General features: G+C 53.6%; 1 protein-coding gene across 1 annotated transcript in view; it reads right to left on the bottom strand.

Annotated features, from left to right (window-relative positions):
- The window catches only part of UNC5B (unc-5 netrin receptor B), a 54,442-nt gene extending 37,777 nt beyond the window's left edge, over positions 1–16,665 (bottom strand). The window contains exons 1-2 of the mRNA XM_053983233.1: positions 16,511–16,665; positions 16,273–16,349 (exon numbers count right to left, since the gene is read on the bottom strand). Coding sequence (XP_053839208.1) covers positions 16,273–16,349; positions 16,511–16,665 — 232 coding nt within the window. The remainder of the gene's footprint in view (positions 1–16,272; positions 16,350–16,510) is intronic.
- Positions 16,666–20,688: the final 4,023 nt, after the last annotated feature.

The raw sequence follows: 20,688 nt of genomic DNA, 5'->3' as shown, positions 1-20,688 counted from the left end.
TGTCACCTGCCTGCCACAGAAAACAGCAACCGCTGGGACTCCTCTGCTGCGCATGGAAATCTGCCTTTGATAAAATATCCCTGAGGAAATGTGTGCCCCCTCTCCTATCCTCACTTGGGGTGATGAAGTGGCTCGGCACATTCTCCCTGAGATGCCCAGGCTGGTGTCTGGCTCCAGACCCACTGTTGAGAGGTGTAGGTCACCCACACCAGCCCCTTCCCATCCCTTCCCTGTCTTCACCTCCGGATGCATCCAGAAGCAAACGTGGGGAGGGGAAAGGGAAATCCTAGAAGTGCAGAGAGAGTGCAGGGCCACTGTGATTTTATTTAGTATCTTTATTTATTGAAGCGCTTTAAATAGATATGGATTGACTCTCCCGGCTCTGGCTATTACAGCTTGAAAGGGGAGCTGCAGGCAGCTCCTGGATTAATGCACATGAGGCTCCTTCCATGGATGCTCAGCATCCCACTCCATGTGGGACCTCCTCCTGTCTTCCAGACTTCACCCGGGGCCTCTGCATCCCCCTCCTCCTGTAGAACACAACGTCCTGGCGCCTCCACTGCTCCACATCCACATCAAACCCTTTTCACCGCCACCCTCAGTCACCTCCACAGCCAAACCCTTCACCTTGCCACCTTCCTCATAGGGCCCGAGCCCATCCCAGTAATCAGGGATTCATTCTTTCCTGTCAGCACGTCCTGCCAACCATTTGTGGGTTTACGAAAGCACAAAGAGGCAGTGCGAGCCTTTACGGACAGCACTGGCTGGACCCTGCATTTTTCTTCCCACTGATTAAAGTAATAATGCTCAGTTAAGGAGTAAGTAAAAAAACCACACCATTTTTAGGCAGCTGGGAAAGAGGAGGAAAATCTATTGCAGTGGCCCTGAACAAGCACTTCCCCAGGGCTTCGAGGCAGAAAACTTATCAGACACTGCTCTGATAACGTATTCAGGCTGAACCATTAGTCTTGGGCATCAAAAAGGTGTATTGAAAGGTGCCCCTAACTGCAAACCGAGTGAGGAGGGGGGAAATGGGGTTAAAACCCCACGAAGGCTGGGAGCAGCAGCAGCTGCGGGGCTCGGTGGCATCCCCAGCACACACTCGTGATGCTGACAGTGGGCACCCACCTCCTGCCGCTCAGGTGGCCAGGGACACTTTGTCTCCTGCACGTTTAAAACTGCAGAGGAGCGGGAAAATCAGCATCCATAGCACCGCGAGGCTGGTGAGAGATTTCCCCAGGGCCAGCATCCTCAATCATCCTCAACAATATATTTCCTCGTTCTGGCCTCATCTGGCTCCCCTGCTATGTCCCAGTCCCAATACCCATCTTACAACACCTTTCCCTCCACAAACACAGCGCCTTTTCTTCCCTGTAACTCCAAACCAGCCCTTTGTCCCGGGCACAAAGAGCTGTGAGGGTTCTGCTGTGGGTTTTTCCCTGCACCCCTTTCCCATCCGGCTTTTTTGGGAATGCCAGAGCCCAAAGCAAGCCAGCTGTGACCTGTGGCTACTTTAAAAAAAAATTATCTTCACTGGAATTTTCTCCACACTTCCTGCAATGATGGAGATGACAGCACAGCCTCAGAGGGGTCCCCTTTGCCCTTAGCAACCACCCGCTCACCTCTTAAATCCCACACAGATCACCCAACCTGGGGAAGCCAAGCAACACAAAATGAACTGGAAACATCCCCCATCCTGCTTCCAAACCGCCTTAAAACGGTCAAGTTAGTTGTCCTTGAGGGAAAAAGAATTTAAATCCATGTTTCTGATGCCTTAGCCCCTGCCATACGTGGATGGGAAGCTCATGGCACGAGCAAGGAGCAACCGCACAGCTGCTTTTGTAATAAGTTCCTATTCCAGAGCCTCAGGCTCAGCCTCCCAAGCACACCCCAGGCTCCAGCCAAACCACCCCCCATTCCTAGGGCTGGTGACCCAAAAACCAACAGCCCACCAGCTCCACTGCTGTCCCTACAGATGCTGAAGGCCACCACCTTCCCCAAAGGTGGCCAGAGATGAGGTCCCCCCCACAGCTGGGCACCCACACAGCATCACCCAGCCCAAGCCATTGCTTCCTCCCTCCTTCCCTCCCTCCAAGGCTGGTTTTCCAGGCAAAACAAGGATGGCAGTTGCTCAGGCAGCATGTGACATGACCACCAGAAGGAGGGCATTGCATTACTGGAGCTAAAACTGGATCCTGGTTTCTATTGTCTATTCTTTTGTAGTGATGGGAAGAAAGAGCTGCTGCTCTGTAATCAGGCCTCTTCTGGCTGCTTCCCTGCTTTTAGGGCCAACCAGGATAATGCCACGTTGCTTTCATGTGGCAAGAGAAGCTTATAAACAACACCATTACACTGCTACACCGCCGAAATTAAAGCCCTGCTCTGAGCCTCAGTCCCTCCCACAGGCAGCCTGCTTTGCCTCAGACTTAATTTCTTCTCCCAAAGTCTGCAGTGCAGGGAACAGACTGAATCTGGGCCCGAATAAGCACTTGTGAAATCCAGCGTCTCCCAAAATGATGTGCATTACCTATTTCTGAAAAGAGCAGTAATTCCTTCCAGCTTTTGCTAATGTGCCCTCAGCAAACGCTCGTTTCTTGTTTTCCCTCACAGCAGAGCAGCTCCAGATCACAGTTCACCCCAAAAGTGAATGAAAGTCTTCTCTTCACTGATGCATCCTCACAGCTTTATTGTATCTTTTGGTCCAAAGCGATTGAGCTTTACCCCCACTCCACACCCCATAAAAATTCTGAGCTCACCCATACACATCGAGCCTAAAACCTCCAGAGTGGATTCACTCAGCCAGAAATGATCTCAGCTGTGAAAAATCACAAGGGGCAGTCACTTTCTCAGCAGTCTCAAAATAGAGGTTGTTTTCCCTTTTTTTAAAATCAAAAGAGATGCCATCTCTCTGCATTATCTGGAATAAACAACCTGGTGCTGGAAGAAAGCACACTTCAGCTTTCCTAGCTCCAGGTTCTCATTTCCCCCAGCTCCTTGAGAACCTCTTCCTGGCTTTCCAAGCCTTCTCCCGCACTGCATTAAGAGCCTGTCTCTGCAAATAACGATCCAGGGGACTCTGCAATAGGACAAGGACTCCTTTCATCACCTAGTTGTCCCTCAGGTTCAGCTCCTCTTGGATTACAGCAGCTCCCGGGCAGCTGGCTTGGGACAAACCCAGTGTCCCAAACCCAGTGAGGCAAGAGCCAGGTTTATTGCAGCACTGCCCAAGGGACAAACAGCAGCCAGATCAAACCCTGGGCACAGCCTGAGGACCTGCAGAAGCAGCTGAGACCATCTCAGTGGAAGATGCTCTCCCCACCACCATCCTTCCCCTTGGTGCTCCATTTTTGGAGGGGCCAGGAGCTGCTGCTCCCCAAAAACATGGGGAGCCAAAGCTGCAGGATAATCCTGACCCAGAAGTCTATGATAACCCAAACTCCTCCAGCCTTTGGACCCCGTGGTTGACATCAGTGCCCCACATCCAGCGTGCCAAGTGATTTCTTCCAGAGCTGGAAGGAAGCCTCCCTGCTGACCCAGGCGTGGGATGCTCTTCTCCTGCCTCCCCTTCCACCTCAAACATCACCAGCAAAGGATCATTTCCTTCGAATTAAGGTCACCTGCCAAAAAGCGCCTTTTGCCATGCCCTGAGAGCGGCTTTCAGCGCTTCCCTCACCTTGCCTAAGGTTTTTCCAGCATTTTCCTCAATCCTCCATTTATTTCCAGGTGGTCCCCTAAGCAGCAGAGCAAAGCCTGTTTTCCCATGGACCTGCTGCTCCAAATACTCCATTTGTGGCATTTGTGTTCCCCAATAGTAGGTGCCAAGTGTTGTGCTGTTGATGTTTTGGGTTTTTTTGTTTTTTTTTTTAGTGGGATATTAATAGATCCCTCTCACTGGCCAACCAGCCTAGATAAAAACTTTATTGCTAATTTCCTAATCAGACAGGCGCTTAATTACGAGACATCTTCTTCTGAGTTAGAGGAGAGGGTGCAGACGTACAAACAGCACGGCAGCTAAGAAAAAAAATAGTCTGGATTTTTTTTTTTTTTTTTTTAGGAAATGAAGCTAAAAATAGAAACACCACCTCCCCTCCCCCCCAAACAAACAAATACAAATAATCCAGCAAGCCCAAAGATAAATCCATGTGGATTTTTGGTGTTTTAGGCACGGGAGCTCCTCTTGGGGCAGGGAACAAGGTGGCCCAGAGGGGCTGGATCCCACGGGGCTCACAGCAGCGCCTCCCTCCCCCTGTGTCCCACATACAGCACAGTCCCCACGGGCTGTGAGCAGATGGTTTCCAAGCTGACAGGTTGCAAACAGCTCCGTGGAGCCAGCCAGGGAATCAGATATTGTCTCCATGCCTTTAGTCTGGGGAACAAAAGATGTCTCCCAGCTCAGAAAGTTTGCTGGGAGACCTCGGTGCTTCTCCTGCTTTCGGGTTTCCTTTTCAAAGCACTTTTGCCCAGCTCAGTTCGCTCAGGTCTGATGCCTGTACGACTCTACAAGCTGCCTGCACATAACTTTTTCCACTTTTCCTCTGACTTTCCTCTCTGTAGCTGGAAAGAGACCACAAGGACAGCCTTGGTGCAGGGCACACCACCCTTGCTTTTCCAGCGAGCTGCAGGCACTCCCTTGCTGGCAAAAATCTCTTCCTTCGACTTCCCATCAAACTTGTGCACGCCATGAACTCAGGACAACCCGGACAAGCTTCTTCCCAGCATCCCTGTTGTTTATTTAGAGGAACCCCAAGGCTTGGAAACAGCCCTGGAGACCCCAGTCCTAAACACACAGGACAGCAGCGTGCCAGGCACGGGACCCAAATCACCTTTTAGGGAGGGTTTATTTTATAAAACCATCCTTGAGCAGGCCAGGCTGGATCCCTCCCCACACCTACCGGGATGCAAAGCCCAGCCAAACTGCAGGATTCTGGCTCCTTTGGCTTCCCTGCTGGTTTTAGCTCTGCAACTCGACCCTGGGCGGAACATATGGTTTGCATTCTCCCCCCTAAACTTTCCACAGGCTCCTTCCCCCGCCTCCCCGTGGCACACAATCCCGAGCCCTTGTTCTCTGTGCGAGGAATGGTGCAGGCAGCCCTTCCCTTCCCATCCCTCCCGGAGGGAAGGAGAGAGGCTGCATTAAAACCCCTGGGCCGAGACTGCTAAGTGGGCTTTGCTGTTCCATGCAGGGGTCATTAACAACCCGGCTGGATCGTCCCCTTCCAGCCAGGCCAGAAATACTGAGGAAAACACAGCCCGTGCAGATGGAAAGGTGGGAGGGAGCAGCACAACAAGAACTCACTCTACAAGGGAACATCTTCCTTCCCCATCCAGCCCAGGACCACTGGGGTCCTGTTGGTTTTCCCAGCTTTTACAGAGATGGGGCAACTGAGAGGCATTTTAAAGACTTTATTTAAGATTTTATTTTACCACACTATTATTACTTCTAACACCAATCACCTATATTTTTACCCCACACCATCCTACTACAATACATCTTTCACAATTCTAATCCTCCAAAATATCTAATTGTCCTGGTTTAGCATTTGGTTTAATATTTTAGTTTAGTATTTAGTATTTGATGTTTTTACAAAGCCATATTTTAAGACTTATTAAAACTTATTTCTAATTAAATCTCTCTCTCAACAATATAATCTCTATTCCATAACCTTCCTAAGTCAACACACTTTTCTCAATGTTTACATACAAATGTACAAGACTGTGTAAGCTTTCTATCAAATTTTAAAAATTCTTTACAAATCCATTTCTCACAGGCCCCACATCCAACCTCATCCCTTTGCAAAAACCAGAAAGAAGCATCCTTTAGGATGCAGGAATGGTGAACGTGTCCAGCAGTGCTCAGAGGATGTTCAGGGTAAAGCAGCAACTTCACCTCCTCTTTTCCCCTCCCTGTGTGCAAAAATCATCTTTTATATTCCTGTTAGGCAGTTTTCATCTAATTTTCTGCTTCCTCCAGCAGCCAGGCTTTCCCCCCTCAGAATGACTACGGCAGCCTAAGCTGCTCTTTGTTCAGCCAGAAGCCTGATCCAGCGGGAAGCAGCAAGTGGGATTCTTATGGAGCGTTACTGTGCCTCACCAAAAAGCCAGGCATCACCTTCTCCCAGCCCACGGGGCTGGGTGGAGTTAAAAATCCACCCCAAGGGCCCTCGTACCCCCTTCTTGCTCCCAGTGTCCTCAAAGCACCACCCTGGAGAGGAGCCCTGGGAGGGCTGTGGGACGGATGGACGGATGGACAGACGGACGGACAGATGGATGGATGGATGGATGGATGGATGGAGGGATGGATGGATGGATGGATGGATGGATGGATGGATGGATGGATGGATGGATGGATGGATGCCCCCGGCCAAAACAGTGGTGGCTGTGATGGAAACCAGAAGCCTTGTGGTCTGTGAGCCTGACAGCCTTCCCAAGGCATGCTGAGCATTGCTGGCATGCCTGCGTGTCCCACGCCGGCCTCCCGGCCACGTCCGAGGCAAAAAAAAACCCCAAATCCTCTGAATTGGTGAATTTCGGCAGCACAGGACCAGCAAGCCCGACAGCTTCTTGGAGCCGAGCACAGCACAGATTCCTCTTAGCAGCTATTGAAAACCACACTTCAAAAAGGAAGAAAAGCCATCTATTTTTGACCTGCTCTGCGTTTAGGATTGGTGCTACTTAAGGTTTTAGCTGAAGAGAGGAGGCCCTGCAGTAACCTGTGCCTTCCCCTGCCCCTCATCCCTCAGGATCCCTCCCCGTCGGCTGCGACCCCATCAGCAGAGCCGGCGTGTGGGTTTTTCCATCCCCGGCAGGACCGGCCCCAACACGCCCCAGACTCCCGGGGTTTTGCTGTAAACTACAAAGGAACCTGCCCAATTCGCCCCAGTTTGCATAACCAGTTTATCCCAAGCATTTGTTTTAAGAGCTCACCTCTGGTTAGTCACTGCTCAGCCCAAGCAAAACCCAACCCTCTTCCCGGCTTTTGGATCTTGCTTTTCCAGCTTTGGGCACAGCCAGCATTTTTATCTTGGTGTATAAATTTTAGAAATATGAAATAAGTGCCTTGGTGTCTTGTTTTATATATATACACGCATATATATCATATGTATTTTATGGATATCGGGGTATCCAAAGGGTCCACAAGCCAGGATAGGGATTAGCCACGAGGCTCTAAGTCCTTAAATCCAAACCGAGTCATTCACCAGTAGCAAACCATTAAGCATAAACACACATGGGAAAAAGAAAAAAAAAAAGAGAGAATGAAAAGGGGAAGAAAACAGTTTTATAGCCCTTGGCAGCCCACACCCCACTTCATCACACTCAGGATCCCAGTCACCCGAGCAGCTCCACAGCCAAATCCCCTCTCCTGTAACAAATCCCATTAGTGCCGACGCCGGAGCGCGGAAGGAGGCGTTTGCAAGGCTCTGGCTGCAGAAAAGCAGCCAAAATGATGCACAAGGGGAATCAGGCATCCTGCAGGAAAACCTGCTTCCACAACTGAGTCAGCACCTCCTCCTAAAGACCGGGGAGGACAGCAGGAACTGCAGGCCTGAGGACGCGCTTGGATGGACCTGGCAGGGGAGCCCCAAGTGCCACCTCCTCTTCTTCTCTGGAGCCCAGAGCGGCCCCAGGAATGGCAGTGAAGTCAGGCGTGCACCCAGCAGCGACACCAGGTCACCAAATGCTTAGCCCCAAAACACAGACTGATGGAACTCAGAGGAGACCCCAGGAAGCAGTGTAGGGATGCCACAGCCCCAGCGAGGAGCTGGGAGAACTTGGAACAGCTTAATCCCAGCCTAATTCAGATTTCCAGCAAGGCTCGACCCACTCTGTGAAGATGCCCCCCAGCCAGGGCCCAGACAGCAGAAGAGACAGGACATTTAAGCTTCTCCAAGATAAGCTGGAAGAGAAAACCATTCCATGAACCCCTTCTCCAGCTCAGCGACCCAGACCGCTGATTACTTTTAATTGCTGTGTAATTGGACTCTGGGAGCCATGCTTTCATTTGAAGCCTGTCTCTACATTTCACATCTGTCAAAGGGGGAGAAAAAAACCTTCAAAAGTAATATTCCAGTGCAGGAACCCCGTAGCACCCTCCAGCAAGTGCCAAACCAGCCGTGGCAGCGGGGAGGCAAAAGGCTGCACCCCTTGTTTGGGATAAACAGGGGTGGAGGGAGGTGCTGGGATCCCACACCTGGGCAGTGGCCTCCCCAAAGGCAGCAGTGGCCCCAGGCCAGACCACGGCAGACAGCACGGCCACCCTGCAGGATCCTCCCTCACGACCAGCACTAATTGCTACCTTGGCTTGCAGGGCCCTGCAAAGCCCTCAGAGATGCCCCTCCAGGTGAGGGTGGGGACGCTTGTTCGGCTCCACGGACCAAAAGCAAGCAGCAGACCGCAATTTTTTTCTCTCTCTTCTTTTTTTTTTTTTTTTTTTTGGTTGTTTTAAATAGCAACCACTTTCAGGCTGCTGGAAAACACCCTCCCTTCTGTTCCCCAAGCCAAGCCAAACAGATGGAGCCAATAACGCAGCCGGGTGATGGCGTAGGATGGTGACGGCCCTTGGGGGAGAGCAGCCCCTGCTCACAGACCCCAAGAGGGGCAACCAGACCCCCTGAAGATGGCAGGGAGGCACAGCCCATCAACCCAGTGGAAGAACTTCGCTCCATCCATCTCCATAAAACCCTCCAAAGTCGTGCTATGAATCATGGAAGTTAAAAAACACCTCCAGGATCGCCGAGTCCAACCTTTGACCGAACACCACCTTGCTGGCCGTCCTCCATCCCAATTGCTCCCAGTCCTCCAACTAGCAGCCAGGAGGAATTACAGTTTCCCAGACACCATGCGAGTCCACTGGACAGTCAGTGGCACCTCAGTGCCTTCAGCCACTGCTGTGGATGCCCTCACGTGTGCCCCGAACCTCACAGCCTAGAAAGCTCTGAAGGCACTGCTGACAGCACCGCTGCATCCCAGGCGTGTCCCTTCTACCAGGAATCTGTCCTGAGGAATTCCTGGGCTCTGCAACCTCCTGCCTAAGGAGAACTCCCACGCTGCACAGTGCAACACAACCCTTTTAATAGCCTCCCGCCCCCGCAAGCCACCTGGCCAGGAAGGCTGGATTTGGCTGGAAATGTCCATCCCTCCATCCTGCCAGCGGCCCAGGAGGGGCAGGTACACACACCCAGGGGCCCACCAAAGGTGGGCAGGCCAAAGTGCCCCATTTTAGCGGTGAAATGGGACCTGTAGAGGCGTTTAAATGCTGCAGATGTGGCGAGAAGGGGGCAAGCAGGGGTCACTTCCATGCCAGCGGCAGCTCCCAGGGAGGAGAGGAGCTCCACAAGAGGAAAGACTCACAAAGCAACAGCAGGACAAAGTCTGGGTGCAGAGAACCTTGCTGTCACCTCAGCTGTGCCCTCTCCTGCCATCATTTGAGAGCCACCACGTCTGTCTCCGTACAGCTCCAACAGGGAGGGATGCCTGGTGGGAGGAGCATCATGGTGCCTTCCAGGAGGGAGCACTCCCCATTCCCCACCCTGCACTCAAACCCTCTCACCCATGTTTTACCTGCACAGCCTTTGGTTCACCACATCAAGGTGTGCTGCACCTCGTCCCTAGCACAAGACAAAGCATCCAAAAAATGATGTCACGCGCAGCAACACCAGTTCCAAGAGCATTTCTCCACTTCCACGGAAGCTTGTTTCCACTCCTCACACCGCTTTCTAGCATTCTGTGCCATCCACCTGCATCCATCATCCCCACAGAGCCCCCAAGCCCGCCCATCTCGGATGTCCTCGGCTCTCCTCCTGCGGTGGCCCCCACTCGAGAGGGAGGCAGATGGATCTAATAGGCATTAAACGTCTCAAAATGAGATTTTCCACGCTCTTTCAAAGGGAGACAATCCCTCAGCTCTCACACTGGGTGCAGGCTTGTGAAGGAGGGGAGCAAAGGTTATTCATGGGCTCCTGATGGAAAACCACACCGGCGGGACCCCCCGGAAGCGGGAGAGATGCCGGGATGTGACTTTTGTGTCTGGCTCCACCACAACTGGGCTGACAGCCCTGGGTATTCCAGCTGGGAAGGGATCACTGGTGGTACAAACCAGCACTTTTTTCCCCTTCCTTTGTTATTCCCAAAAGATGCGGGAATAAATGGTCCTGTATGTTTGTGTGTACAGAGGTATTACACAAAATGCTGCCCAAATCCATCAGGTCTTCTTCCTTTCCTGAAGGGACTTGCTTCCCTGGAGAAAGGGACAGCCCAGACCTTGAATTCCAGGACAGAAAAGCTCTGTTCACTTTTCTTCTTGTATAACCAGGTATGTTATTACTCTTAAGTAATAATATAAGTAGTGAGTGTCTCAACTCGCACCCTTCACCTCTCAGGGTACAAAAAATGACAACAAACAACACAACACCCCAGCACTGCCTCAAACTTACACAGCAAGAAAGGCCAAAGGGGAAAAATAGCTCAAAACCATTTGATTTTTACATGCTGGGGGACTCTTGTCAGCCACAACCACCCAGATCAAGCTATGCATGGCAGACAGTGGGATGCAGCTCCTGATTTATATTTCCCTTGGATAAACACAAGTGCCATGGTCACAGGCCAATTTTGGGCCTCCAGTGCCACTGCCATGGCTGCCATCCCTGTGCTCGTACCCCATGTGGCTTCACAGCCATTCCCAAGCCTTGGGACCTGGTAATTCCTCCTTGTTGCAGCAAGGAATTAGCTGGAAAGGGGATGTTTCACTAAACAAGTGAGAGTTTGGCATCAATCCCCAGCAGAGAGGGGCTGAAACATGAGGAGAAAACACACTGAGGCCTCCATGGATGCTCCAGGCAGGCAGGCAAGGGAAGGGGCCTGGCAAAGCCCAGGGAAAGGTGGGAAGAGGAGCTCCCACACCAGACAAACACAATTTTTGTAGGACGCCCTGCCTGTGCTGAGCATGGCTGTGACACGGGGCTTGCTTTGCTTCCCTGCTTCTTCCCTTGCCCCACCTGAATTTCTCCACGGAGGAAGATTGGGCTGCCTGCAGAAACACAAACTTGTCACCGCTGTCCCTTGACCAGGATGCACCCCCAGCCATCACGAGTTTGGTTTAAAGCTTACAGCTCCAAAACCAACCAGGGAAGGGGCCCAGGCGTTCCCCAGCAGCCCAGGTGTTCCACTACAAACCTGACCCAGCTACACCACACCTGTGTGGGTCTGGGGGAGCCCTCTGAAACTGGGAACAGCCTCCCTAAGAGTGGGAGAAGCCACCCAAGGCAGGAGGGAGCAGAGGAGACCCGAGCTGCGGCAGGGAGGGACTCGCAGGAGATTAAAGGCAGAGTGCAGGACACGCTGGAGCAAGCCCCGTGCTAAATAATTCCTGCTTCCCTTCCCTTTCCTCGTTTTCCAGCGTGGCTTCATCCAGCTTTTCCCAGCCTGGCTGGCGTTTGATCTCTGTCTTTCCCTCAGCAGAGGTGCTGAGCCCAATAAAAAGAAAAAAAAACGGGGTTGAGCCCTTTAAAAAAAAAAAAAAAAAAAAAAAAAAAGGCAAATAGGAGAGGGATGGAAAAAGAAAAAAAAAAAAAAAAAATCCCCTAAAAATCCAAGCTCAGCAAACACGTGGCTGCTACCAGCCCAGCCCAGCGGTTTGGGATGGGGAACGGGCTCCGGAGGAGGAGGAGGAGGAGGAGGAGACGGCAGCAGCTCTTCCCCTCGCTGAGGAGCAGGTCCGGGGCTGCCAGCCCAGCGCATTCCTGTGCCGTGAGTCAGGCCTCCGAAAAACCAGGAGGCTTCAAAAATAATCCTCGCTGCAGCCTTCGGGATGCTCTGCTTGCCTGCTGGCCCTGCGGGCTGCCCCGATCGAGGGCTTTGCTCCCCAAGGGGGGCAGAAATGCTTTATCTGAAATGCTTTATCCCAGCCGGGACCCTGAGGAACAGCATCACCCTCCGTGCAGGGAGCCCAGCTCGCTGAAAGCGAGCCCACGCTCCAGAGCTGCCTCGACAGTAAAAATGCAGGCGGCAGCCAAGCCTGCAGGGCTGCGGGGACAGGCAGAGGGAGGATTTAGGGAGTGCTAGGGAGGGTGCTGCAGCCAGCCAGGGCCTCCAGGCTGCCACCGACAGAGGTCCCGGGGAGGGCGGGTGTGAGAGCAGACATCAGAGCAGCTCCCTGGGCTTTTCTCTGGGCTTGCTTTGCCTCTCCCAGGCCAGAGCTGCTCCATTCCCAGCCCTAAGTGCAGCCCCACTGCAGCCCATACAGGATTTCTCCAGCCTAAAGTGAGGGGAGACATCACTGAGGAGCTGCTGGTTCACTACCAAGGCTCTGCTTTTCGGAGATACAGCTCGCACAACGCTTCCTTACAGTCCTGAGCTCCGGCAGAGCCAGGGAAGGGTCACCCAGGCTCCCTTCAGCCCCAGGTAAACAGAAGGGAGTCACAGACTGGTTTGGGTGGGAAGGGACCTTAAAGTTCATCTCATTCCAGCCCCACTGCCACGGGCAGGGACACCTTCCACTGGACCAGGATCCCATCCAAGCTGGCCTCAAACGCTTCCAGGGGGGATAAGAGTCCGTGTCAGCAGACACAGATCCCCTGCAGAGCCCAGCATCCCGAGGGCCAGGCTGTGTCAGCCCGGTGCCACCGTGCTCTGACTCACCGGCAGGGGTGGCTTGCACAATACAACTGATTACAGCAAATTACAGCTTTGCAGATTATGCAAAACCAAAATTGGAGCCAGTGGGCCTCCAATTGCCACGGAGGAGCTGATGGCAGCCACTGAGCGGCTCAGGCATCCCTTGCACCCTGTTAATTCCCCCTTCCCACGGGTGGGATAGCAGGAGGGAATGGGCCGATGATTTATCTCCCCCCCCCCCAGCCCCCCCCCCCCAGGAAATGTTTTCACTGACATTAGCATCGCTAAAGCCGGGAAGATGTAAATGAATAGGAAACAGCAGGAACCTGCGGCTCTGTGGCACCAACATCTGCTGTAATGAACTCCTCAGACTCCACACAGCCCCCTCTGTCCTCACCTCACGGCATTCCTGACCTGGCACTGGCCTGCCAGCCTGGCTTTGCCCAGCAAAGCTCAGCTCAGGACTCTCCCAAAACCCCCCAAGGCTGCCAGGATTATCCCAAAGGGAGGGAGAAAGCCGTGGGGATGCCACTGCTAGAAATGGAAGGAAAGCAGAGCTCCCTGCAGCATCTTGGCTCACTGAACTGACCCAAAATACAGATCTGTTTTTTGCATATTTTTATATATATAATTCCTGTTCGACTAGGACAGGGATGGAAAGGGAACCAGCCCCCCAGGGACCCACAGGACCCTACAGAGATGAAGGGCACAGCTGAACCCCCCAAGCTCCTTACAGGGTCAGCTTTTGCTTTCTAAGCAGAGTAAATGCAAGCTGGATTTCCTCCCTGCCCCCCACAACTACCATTTCCAAGCCATTCTGCCCCCTCTAAAGTAGTGGTTTTCTATTTCTCTCCTTTTTTTGTTGTTGTTCCAGTATTTCCCTCTGCTGCTACCACGCACAGAGAGCACCGGCTTCTGAGAGAGAGAGAGAGAGAGGGCTCCACAAAAAAGCAGCTGAAGGAGAAGGAGATAAAAAACCCCTGAGCAGATCCTTCCACACACGCCTGTCCTCAAGCCTCCACTTCCAAAGGGCAGGATTTGATAGGCAACAGGTCCTGGAGCATTTTTTTCCCCAGCCATCTGCTCACGCTGGCAGCAGCAGGCAGGCAGCCTCCTGCCCCCCTTGTCCTCACGCTGCTGGGGGACAGCAGTGCTGCTATCTCCCCTCCATCCCCCTGTCCCTGGGTGTTTTCCTGCTGCTGGCGGGGCAGAAGGATGGAAGGATGTTCCTTCACCAGGATGACAGCTGTCCAAAAACACCTCTGTCCTCACCTCCAGCATCACCCTCTGGGTTTCAGCCACCCTTCTACAGCCTCTGTGCTGCCCCATGGGGAGAGACCCTCAAGCAAGCTCCAAATCCTCACCCCAAATTGTTTTCCTACCCAGGGGAGCAGGATGAAGCCCAGAGAGCAGCCTGGCAGGTAAAGCCCCAGGCTCAGGGACACGCTGGGAGCTGGGTTCCCCCAGCAGTGCTCCTGGGGCTGGATGAGTGGACCAGATGCTTTCTGGGTTTCAAACCCCCACCCAAAACAACACTTCTACCCCCACGCTGCACAACCCGACACAAACAACATGCACGTTCTTTGTCATTAAAAGAGAAAATTGTTTTCTGGGTGGAAACAATTCTGCCTCTCCCTAAAAGCCAGGCAAGGATGGGGAAGGGAGTGCATGATCACCCGGGCTGAGCACCTATCTCAGCTCCCTCCTCTGCCTCATCACATGCCACCACTACACAACTCTCCTGGAGAAACACTAATTATAGCTCCCCAGCTAAAAACTTTATTATACACACAGGTACATATGCCAGATTAGCAGCGTGCCTTGAGAGAGCTCCCCAGACTCACACTGAGCCAGGTGGGTCAGGTTTAACTTGTTTTTTTTCTTCTTCATTCCCTCCCTCCTTCCCTCCTGCCCAGTTTTATTTCAACCCCTGCATGAACTTGGCGCACACAGAGATAAGAGGACAGAGCCAGGCACGAACGCTGTGATATCTCCCCCAACTCCCCTCAGCAGCCATGGAAAGCTTGGCTAAACCCTAACCCACAGCAGCCTGGCTAATCCAGCCTGGCTAGTCCAGTTTGGCTAATCCAGCCTTCCCAAACCCCCGGTGCTGAGCCGAGCCTCAGGGCCCCTCGCTGCCCATCCCTACGGCACCGCTCCCAGCCGAGCAGGAGCACACCAGTTGCCAGCTCTCAAACCTCTCCCTTCCCACCGAGGGAGAGTTTCCTCTGGCTGGAGGACGCTGCTGCAGCAACGTCCAGGCCCCTGGATAAGTCAATAGTGCTATTCCTGTTTCCCATTTGCCGAAATACACTGGATCTTTGTGTGGCGGGGGCGGAAAAAATATTAATCTAATTAGACTCCCTCCCTAAAATTCCTCGTCACCTTAATTACGCTTCAGAAAAGAAGGCTTGGTTCATTTTCCTAGAAAATCAGCTTGTCAGGAGACGCTTTCAACTCCTTAACAAGACCGATCTGTGCTTCGCGACGCGTCCTCAAACCCTCGCCGGGAGCTGCGGGGAGCGACAGATCCCGAATTCCCGCCGGGATAACGACCTTGCCCAACACGGCTATGGTCTCTGCCAGCCTCCAAAAAGCCATCAGACTTTACAGGGCTGCCCTTCTGAGCTCTACGCTCGGGCACATCTTTTTACACCCGGAGAATAAACGCGGGCGGCTGCGCTTTGCCACCGCCGGAGGATGACAAAGGACAAAGTGCGGAGGTGCCGAGGATGTCCATGAGTTGTGGAGTGGGTGTGGAGGGGGGGAAATACAGCGGAAAGGCTGAGTTTGATCACAGGAGTCCTAACGAGAGAGGGCAGCAGGAGAGACGTGCCTCTGTTTCGTGTCTGTGGCAGGGATTGCTAACGGAAGGGCTGGATTTAAGTGCATCTCAATCACAAGATTGGGCTGCGCACAGGAAACTTTGAACAGCCATAGGAAAAGACCACTCGGCTGCCCGGCCATCAATCGCTCAGCTTATGAAAATGCAGATTTAATAATAATCAGTAAAAAAAAAAAAATATTTTTTTTTTAATAAAATCCAGACTGAATAGTTACTTATTTGACCTGCCGGGGAATCACAGCCGGCGCTACTACAAACAGGGCTGGGTTTGTTTTGCTTTTGCCAAGAAAAATAAATAAATATATATATATATATATATATATATACAGAGAGAGAAATATAAGGAAGCGGCACGGCGAGGCGGGCAGGGAGCGGCGCTGGCAGCTCGCATCGCCCGGAGCATCCCCCCCGGAGCGGGGAGCGCTGCCAGCCCGAATCCCCGCGGAGCATCGGAGCGGGGAGCGCTGCCAGCCCGTATCCCCTCGGAGCATCCCCCGCGGAGCGGGGAGCGCTGCCAGCCCCCACCCACCCAGAACATCATCCCCCCCGGACCGGAGCATCCCCCCGGCGCGGAGGGCGCTGCCAGCCCGCATCCCCCGCCAGCATCATCCTCCCCGGGAGCATCCCCCCGCCACGGCGCGGAGGGCGCCCGCCTCCCCCCCGCCAACCCCTCAACCTTTATATTAAAGAAAAAAGAAAAAAAAAAACCAAAGGAAACACCAACTCGGCGTCCCAAGGCCGGGCACCTCAACCGCAGTGAACTTTTTTAGGGGGAATGCTGCCCACCCCACAGCCCCCCAAACTTGTGCCCCCCTTACCTGCGGCGGCCAGCGCCCGGCGGAGCAGCAGCGCGGGGAGGAAGAAGGAGAGGAGGAGGAGGAGGGAGAGGCGGCGGGGGCCGGGCGGCGGCATGGCGGCGGCAGCGGGAGCGGCGGCGGCACCGGGAGCGGAGCGCTGCCCGCCCGCCTCGCCACACTGCCGGGCTGCCCGGCGCCGGGCGGGGCGGGCCGGGGCGGGCCCGGGGCGGGCCGGGGCGGGCCCTGCCATGAGCTGCACCCGGGCTCCGCCGCGCCCCGCCCGGCCCAGCCCGGGATGCGCGGCTCCAGCGCAGGCATCCCGGGGAATGCACGGATGGACGGGTGGATGGGTGGATGGATGGATGGGGAGCCGCTGTGCAGCGGGGCCGGCGGGCACCAGGGGGAGCCGCGCATCGCCAGCGGAGCCGGGGCCCCCCGAGCCCCCCACGGAAATTCTGTAACGCGTGAAGGCAGCGTCCTGCCGCGCTCTTGCCACGGCGCCGGGTTGGAAAAGACTGCGAGATCATCTCCTTCCATGGGCAGGGACACCTTCCTCCAAGCCCCGACCAACCTCGCCTTGGACACTTCCAGGGATGGGGCAGCCGCAGCTCCTCTGGGCAACCTGTGCCAGGGTGTCACCACCCTCCCAGGGAAGAATTTCTTCGTAATATCCCCACCTAACCCTTGTTTCAGTTTGAAGCCATTCTCCTTTGTCCTATTACTACATGCTCTTTTAAAAAGTCTCTCTCCATCTTTCTCATACCCCTCCTCTCACCTCCCCCTGCAAAAATGAGCATTAAAATCCAGGCCACAGGATGTACCTGCAGGAGCATAAAAATAACAGATGCAGACGCACACAAGTAATAAAAGATAAAATTCACACACTGAGGGAGGTATCTTGCAACTGCTTCTTGATATGTGGCCTTTTGCGTTTAAGGGGGATTAATAAAAAGGATGGAGAGTGACTTTTTACTGGGGCAGGTAGTACAAGGACGAGGGGAATGGTGTTCAGCTGAAAGAGGAGAGATTTAGAGATGTCAGAAGGAATTATTTCCATGTAAGGGTGGGCAGGCCCTGGCACAGGGTGCCCAGAGCAGCTGTGGCTGCCCCTGGATCCCTGGAAGTGTCCAAGGCCAGGTTGGACAGGGCTTGGAGCAGCCTGGGACAGTGAAGCTGTCCCTACCCATGGCAGGGGGTTGCAACTAAATGATCTTTAAGGTCCCTTCCAACCCAAACCGTTCCATGATATGCCCGTATCTCCGTCCTTGCAAAGAATTGTAAACAACCTCACAGCTTTGCAAGCTTTGGTGGGGCTGCGATTTTCCAGCCACTCAGTCCCTCCTCAGAATGGGTTTAAACCCAACCCTGGCTCAGTGGAGGAAGGCGGGAGGCCAAAAGGACTAAGCAATGCTTTTTTAGGGGGGAGAGAGACCCCCCCAAATGCAGCAAAGCCACATGCTGCAGCAGAGTGCCAACAAGACCCACTCTTTTCCACTGAGGAAGGAGGGGCTGCCACGGCTGCCTAGAAATGGTTAAAATATCATGGGAACTGCTAACTAGTTTTAATTGCTGGCAGCTGCTCAGCTCCTCGGGGCAGGGCAGTGGGGGTGAAGGCACCCTGGCAGTAATTACAGCCTGTGCCTCGCCGCCAGCCCGGTGCAACTGGGGCCCTGGCTTTGGCGCCGGAGCTCTCCGGGCTCGGCGAGCTGCTCCAGCCACGGGCTTGCTCCCAGGGCTCAGCCTGGTCCTTGCCTTCAGAGCGAGTGCAAACCCCGGCAGGACACAGAAGCTGTTCCATCGGGGTGTTGCATGCAAACCGTCTCCCGAAAAAAAATGAAAATCCACCTTGGAGAACCTTCTGGAGCTGTCAGGAGCTCTTGCCAGTTAGCCAACCTGAAAGAAATGTTTGGGTGACTTTAGCTAATGCTTCAGGTTTAGATACCATATGTTTGTCCAACACGACCCCCGAGAAACCATTTTCCACCTGTTTGGTCGGTGTGCCAGTGGATGCTTGGCCAATCCCAAAAGATTCCCAAAAACCTATACCAAGCACATTTAAGGGATCATCCCCAAATAATCTTTGGATTCCAGTGGTACATGGGAACAATGGGTTCTTCACCTTCCCAAGGCATCTTCTGAACCTCAAGAATTAGAGATCCCTGGCTCTATGTACATGACCTGGTGTGTCAAATGTAATGACACAAGGAAAGATCGATCTTTAGTTAAGGATGTTGCTCCCCTTCACAGTATATTTAAAAATCAGGCCTGCCGCTGCCCAGGCTGTGTCTCCCACCCTCTCCCTCAGCCAGAGGCACCCCCAAAATCCAGGAAGAACTCATGGCACGCTGTTTGGGCCACCTCATCAGTGCACATCAGTGGTGGTGCAGCTGCCTTGAGTGCTACCTCGAGCATCCCACACTCGACTGCACTTCAGCCGGTGCTTACAGAGCAGTGGGACGTGCCGGAAAAGGCTGAAGAGTGGGGGAAAAAACCAAAAATCTCATGTCCAGTTGCTGTCGAGGGAGTGAAGCTGCAAGGGAAGAGCCCTGATGCAAACCCAGCAGTGCTGACATCGGGGGTAAGAGCTCTGGGAAAATAAAGCAGGACAAAAAGGTGTTTTCCAGCTGGATCAGGCCGTGTGAGTGCAGTTTCAAAGTGCCTGCTTTGGGAAGCAGAGTGTGGAAAACGAGCGAGAGCGGGTGGGTTAAACCGGGCAGCGTTTAAGGCAGTCTGGTATTCAAAACAGGAATTAAAGTGATGCAAATGAAGGGTTCACTTACCCCCATTGCGCAATTTGAGAAAAATATGACATGACAAACTATCATTAAGGCAAAGGGCTGTTTTTCCTCCCAGGTATTTACGTACTAGCCCTCGTTTTCCCTCTAATGGCCAGGCGTGAACGTGTCAATCAAATTCCCGGCGCGGCAGGACCGCTCCCAGCAGCCGACCCGAGGTGTGAGGAGTTGCACTGGGCAGGCTCCAGCCCCCGCCATCAGCCCCAGAGGGGCTGGATGCAGCCAAGGAGAAGGGGATGGCACATGGGAAAGGGGTCCCAGGCACCCGGGGGGGGGGCTGGAATTCTGCACCAGGCAAAGGGGGGGACCGCTCCTGGCTCAGGGGTGCAGCAGGACCAGCACATCCCACTGGTGACACACCTGAGCAGGGACCTCGCCGGGCTGGCCATTCGGGACTCGGGCACAGCCAGGAGGAGGCGGGGGCATGAAAGCGTTAAAAAAGATGGCAATCGGATGAATAAGAAACAGAGGGAACTCCCAAAGCTTAATCGGGAGGTGAGACAAAGACTCACTTGTTCGGGATTCAAGGTCACGGCACCCTTCAGCTCTGACCCCACCGTCATGGGAGGGGTGGGTTTCTTTTCCCACCCAAACTTCGGAGGCACAGCAGACCTGAGGAGGGCTGAAACATCCTCTGTTGATTCCTTTCCTTTCAGACCTTGCTCCTCACTAAATATCTCAGTGATCTGGCATAAGGCTGGGCTTGCTGGCACCAACTTATCAAGACATCTTTACGGTACAAAAAAAACCATTTCAATCAGTGGGAAGAAGGACAATTTTATTTCTTTTTGTTTAAAGAGCTTGCTCTTCTAAGCCCTCAGACGTTATTTGCAGCTGTGGTCGGCTGGAAAGGCTGCAGCCAGGGGTAGCCAGAGGTGCTTTTTTATTTGGGGGTTCAGAGGTCTTGGAGGCAATTTGCATGGCATTATCCATAGCTGTGCTATCGGGACAAACAGTCCTGCCAACCTAATTAGGCATTAGGAAGGAGAGAGCGTCTGAAGACCAGCACACAGGGGAAAAAGAGGGGATAGGCAGCAAAGCTACTGATAACGTGAGGTCGAGGCACTGGGAAGGGCTTCCCCAGCATGGAAAAGCCTTGCAGAGAGCTCTGATTTCCCTGGGATGCTGCTGCCTGGATGCCCTGGCACTGCTTCCTCACCAGCTCACCCTGCCACGTCTCCTCTTGCCCCGCAAAAATCCTCTTCCCTCCTCGGGGAATGCAGCCAGGCTCAAATCCCTCTGCTTTTTGTGAAGAGGGAATTTTAACAGGGATCTTGTTTTTACCAGGCACAAAGTAAACACTGAGTTAGCCGTGGTTCATTTCATTTTTTTTTCCCCTTCTACTGACGATTTCCTCACCTGAGAGCTTTGGGAGCAGCGAAGGAGGCTGCAGAAATTCCTGCTGACAGACCTGCTGCAAGGATGCTGCTCCTGCCACGCTGAAAGTCCTGGATGCTGCCTGAAAAGGACAGGGAATTTACTTCTCTACACAGGGCAGAAAAAGGGTGGGAGGAGGACAGAGCAGGTTTTCCTGCAGCACAGGTGGAGCAGGGTCTTTCGACAGGCAGGTTGTAGGTTGCTGGGGGACACCTGGATCGCCTGGATGGAGCCAGTGTATCCCCCCAGTTTGCCATGGGCCAGC

The sequence above is a fragment of the Vidua macroura genome, chromosome 8, assembly GCF_024509145.1.
Source record: "Vidua macroura isolate BioBank_ID:100142 chromosome 8, ASM2450914v1, whole genome shotgun sequence".
Lineage (NCBI taxonomy): Eukaryota > Metazoa > Chordata > Aves > Passeriformes > Viduidae > Vidua > Vidua macroura.
This window is presented reverse-complemented; position numbering and strand designations above follow the sequence as displayed.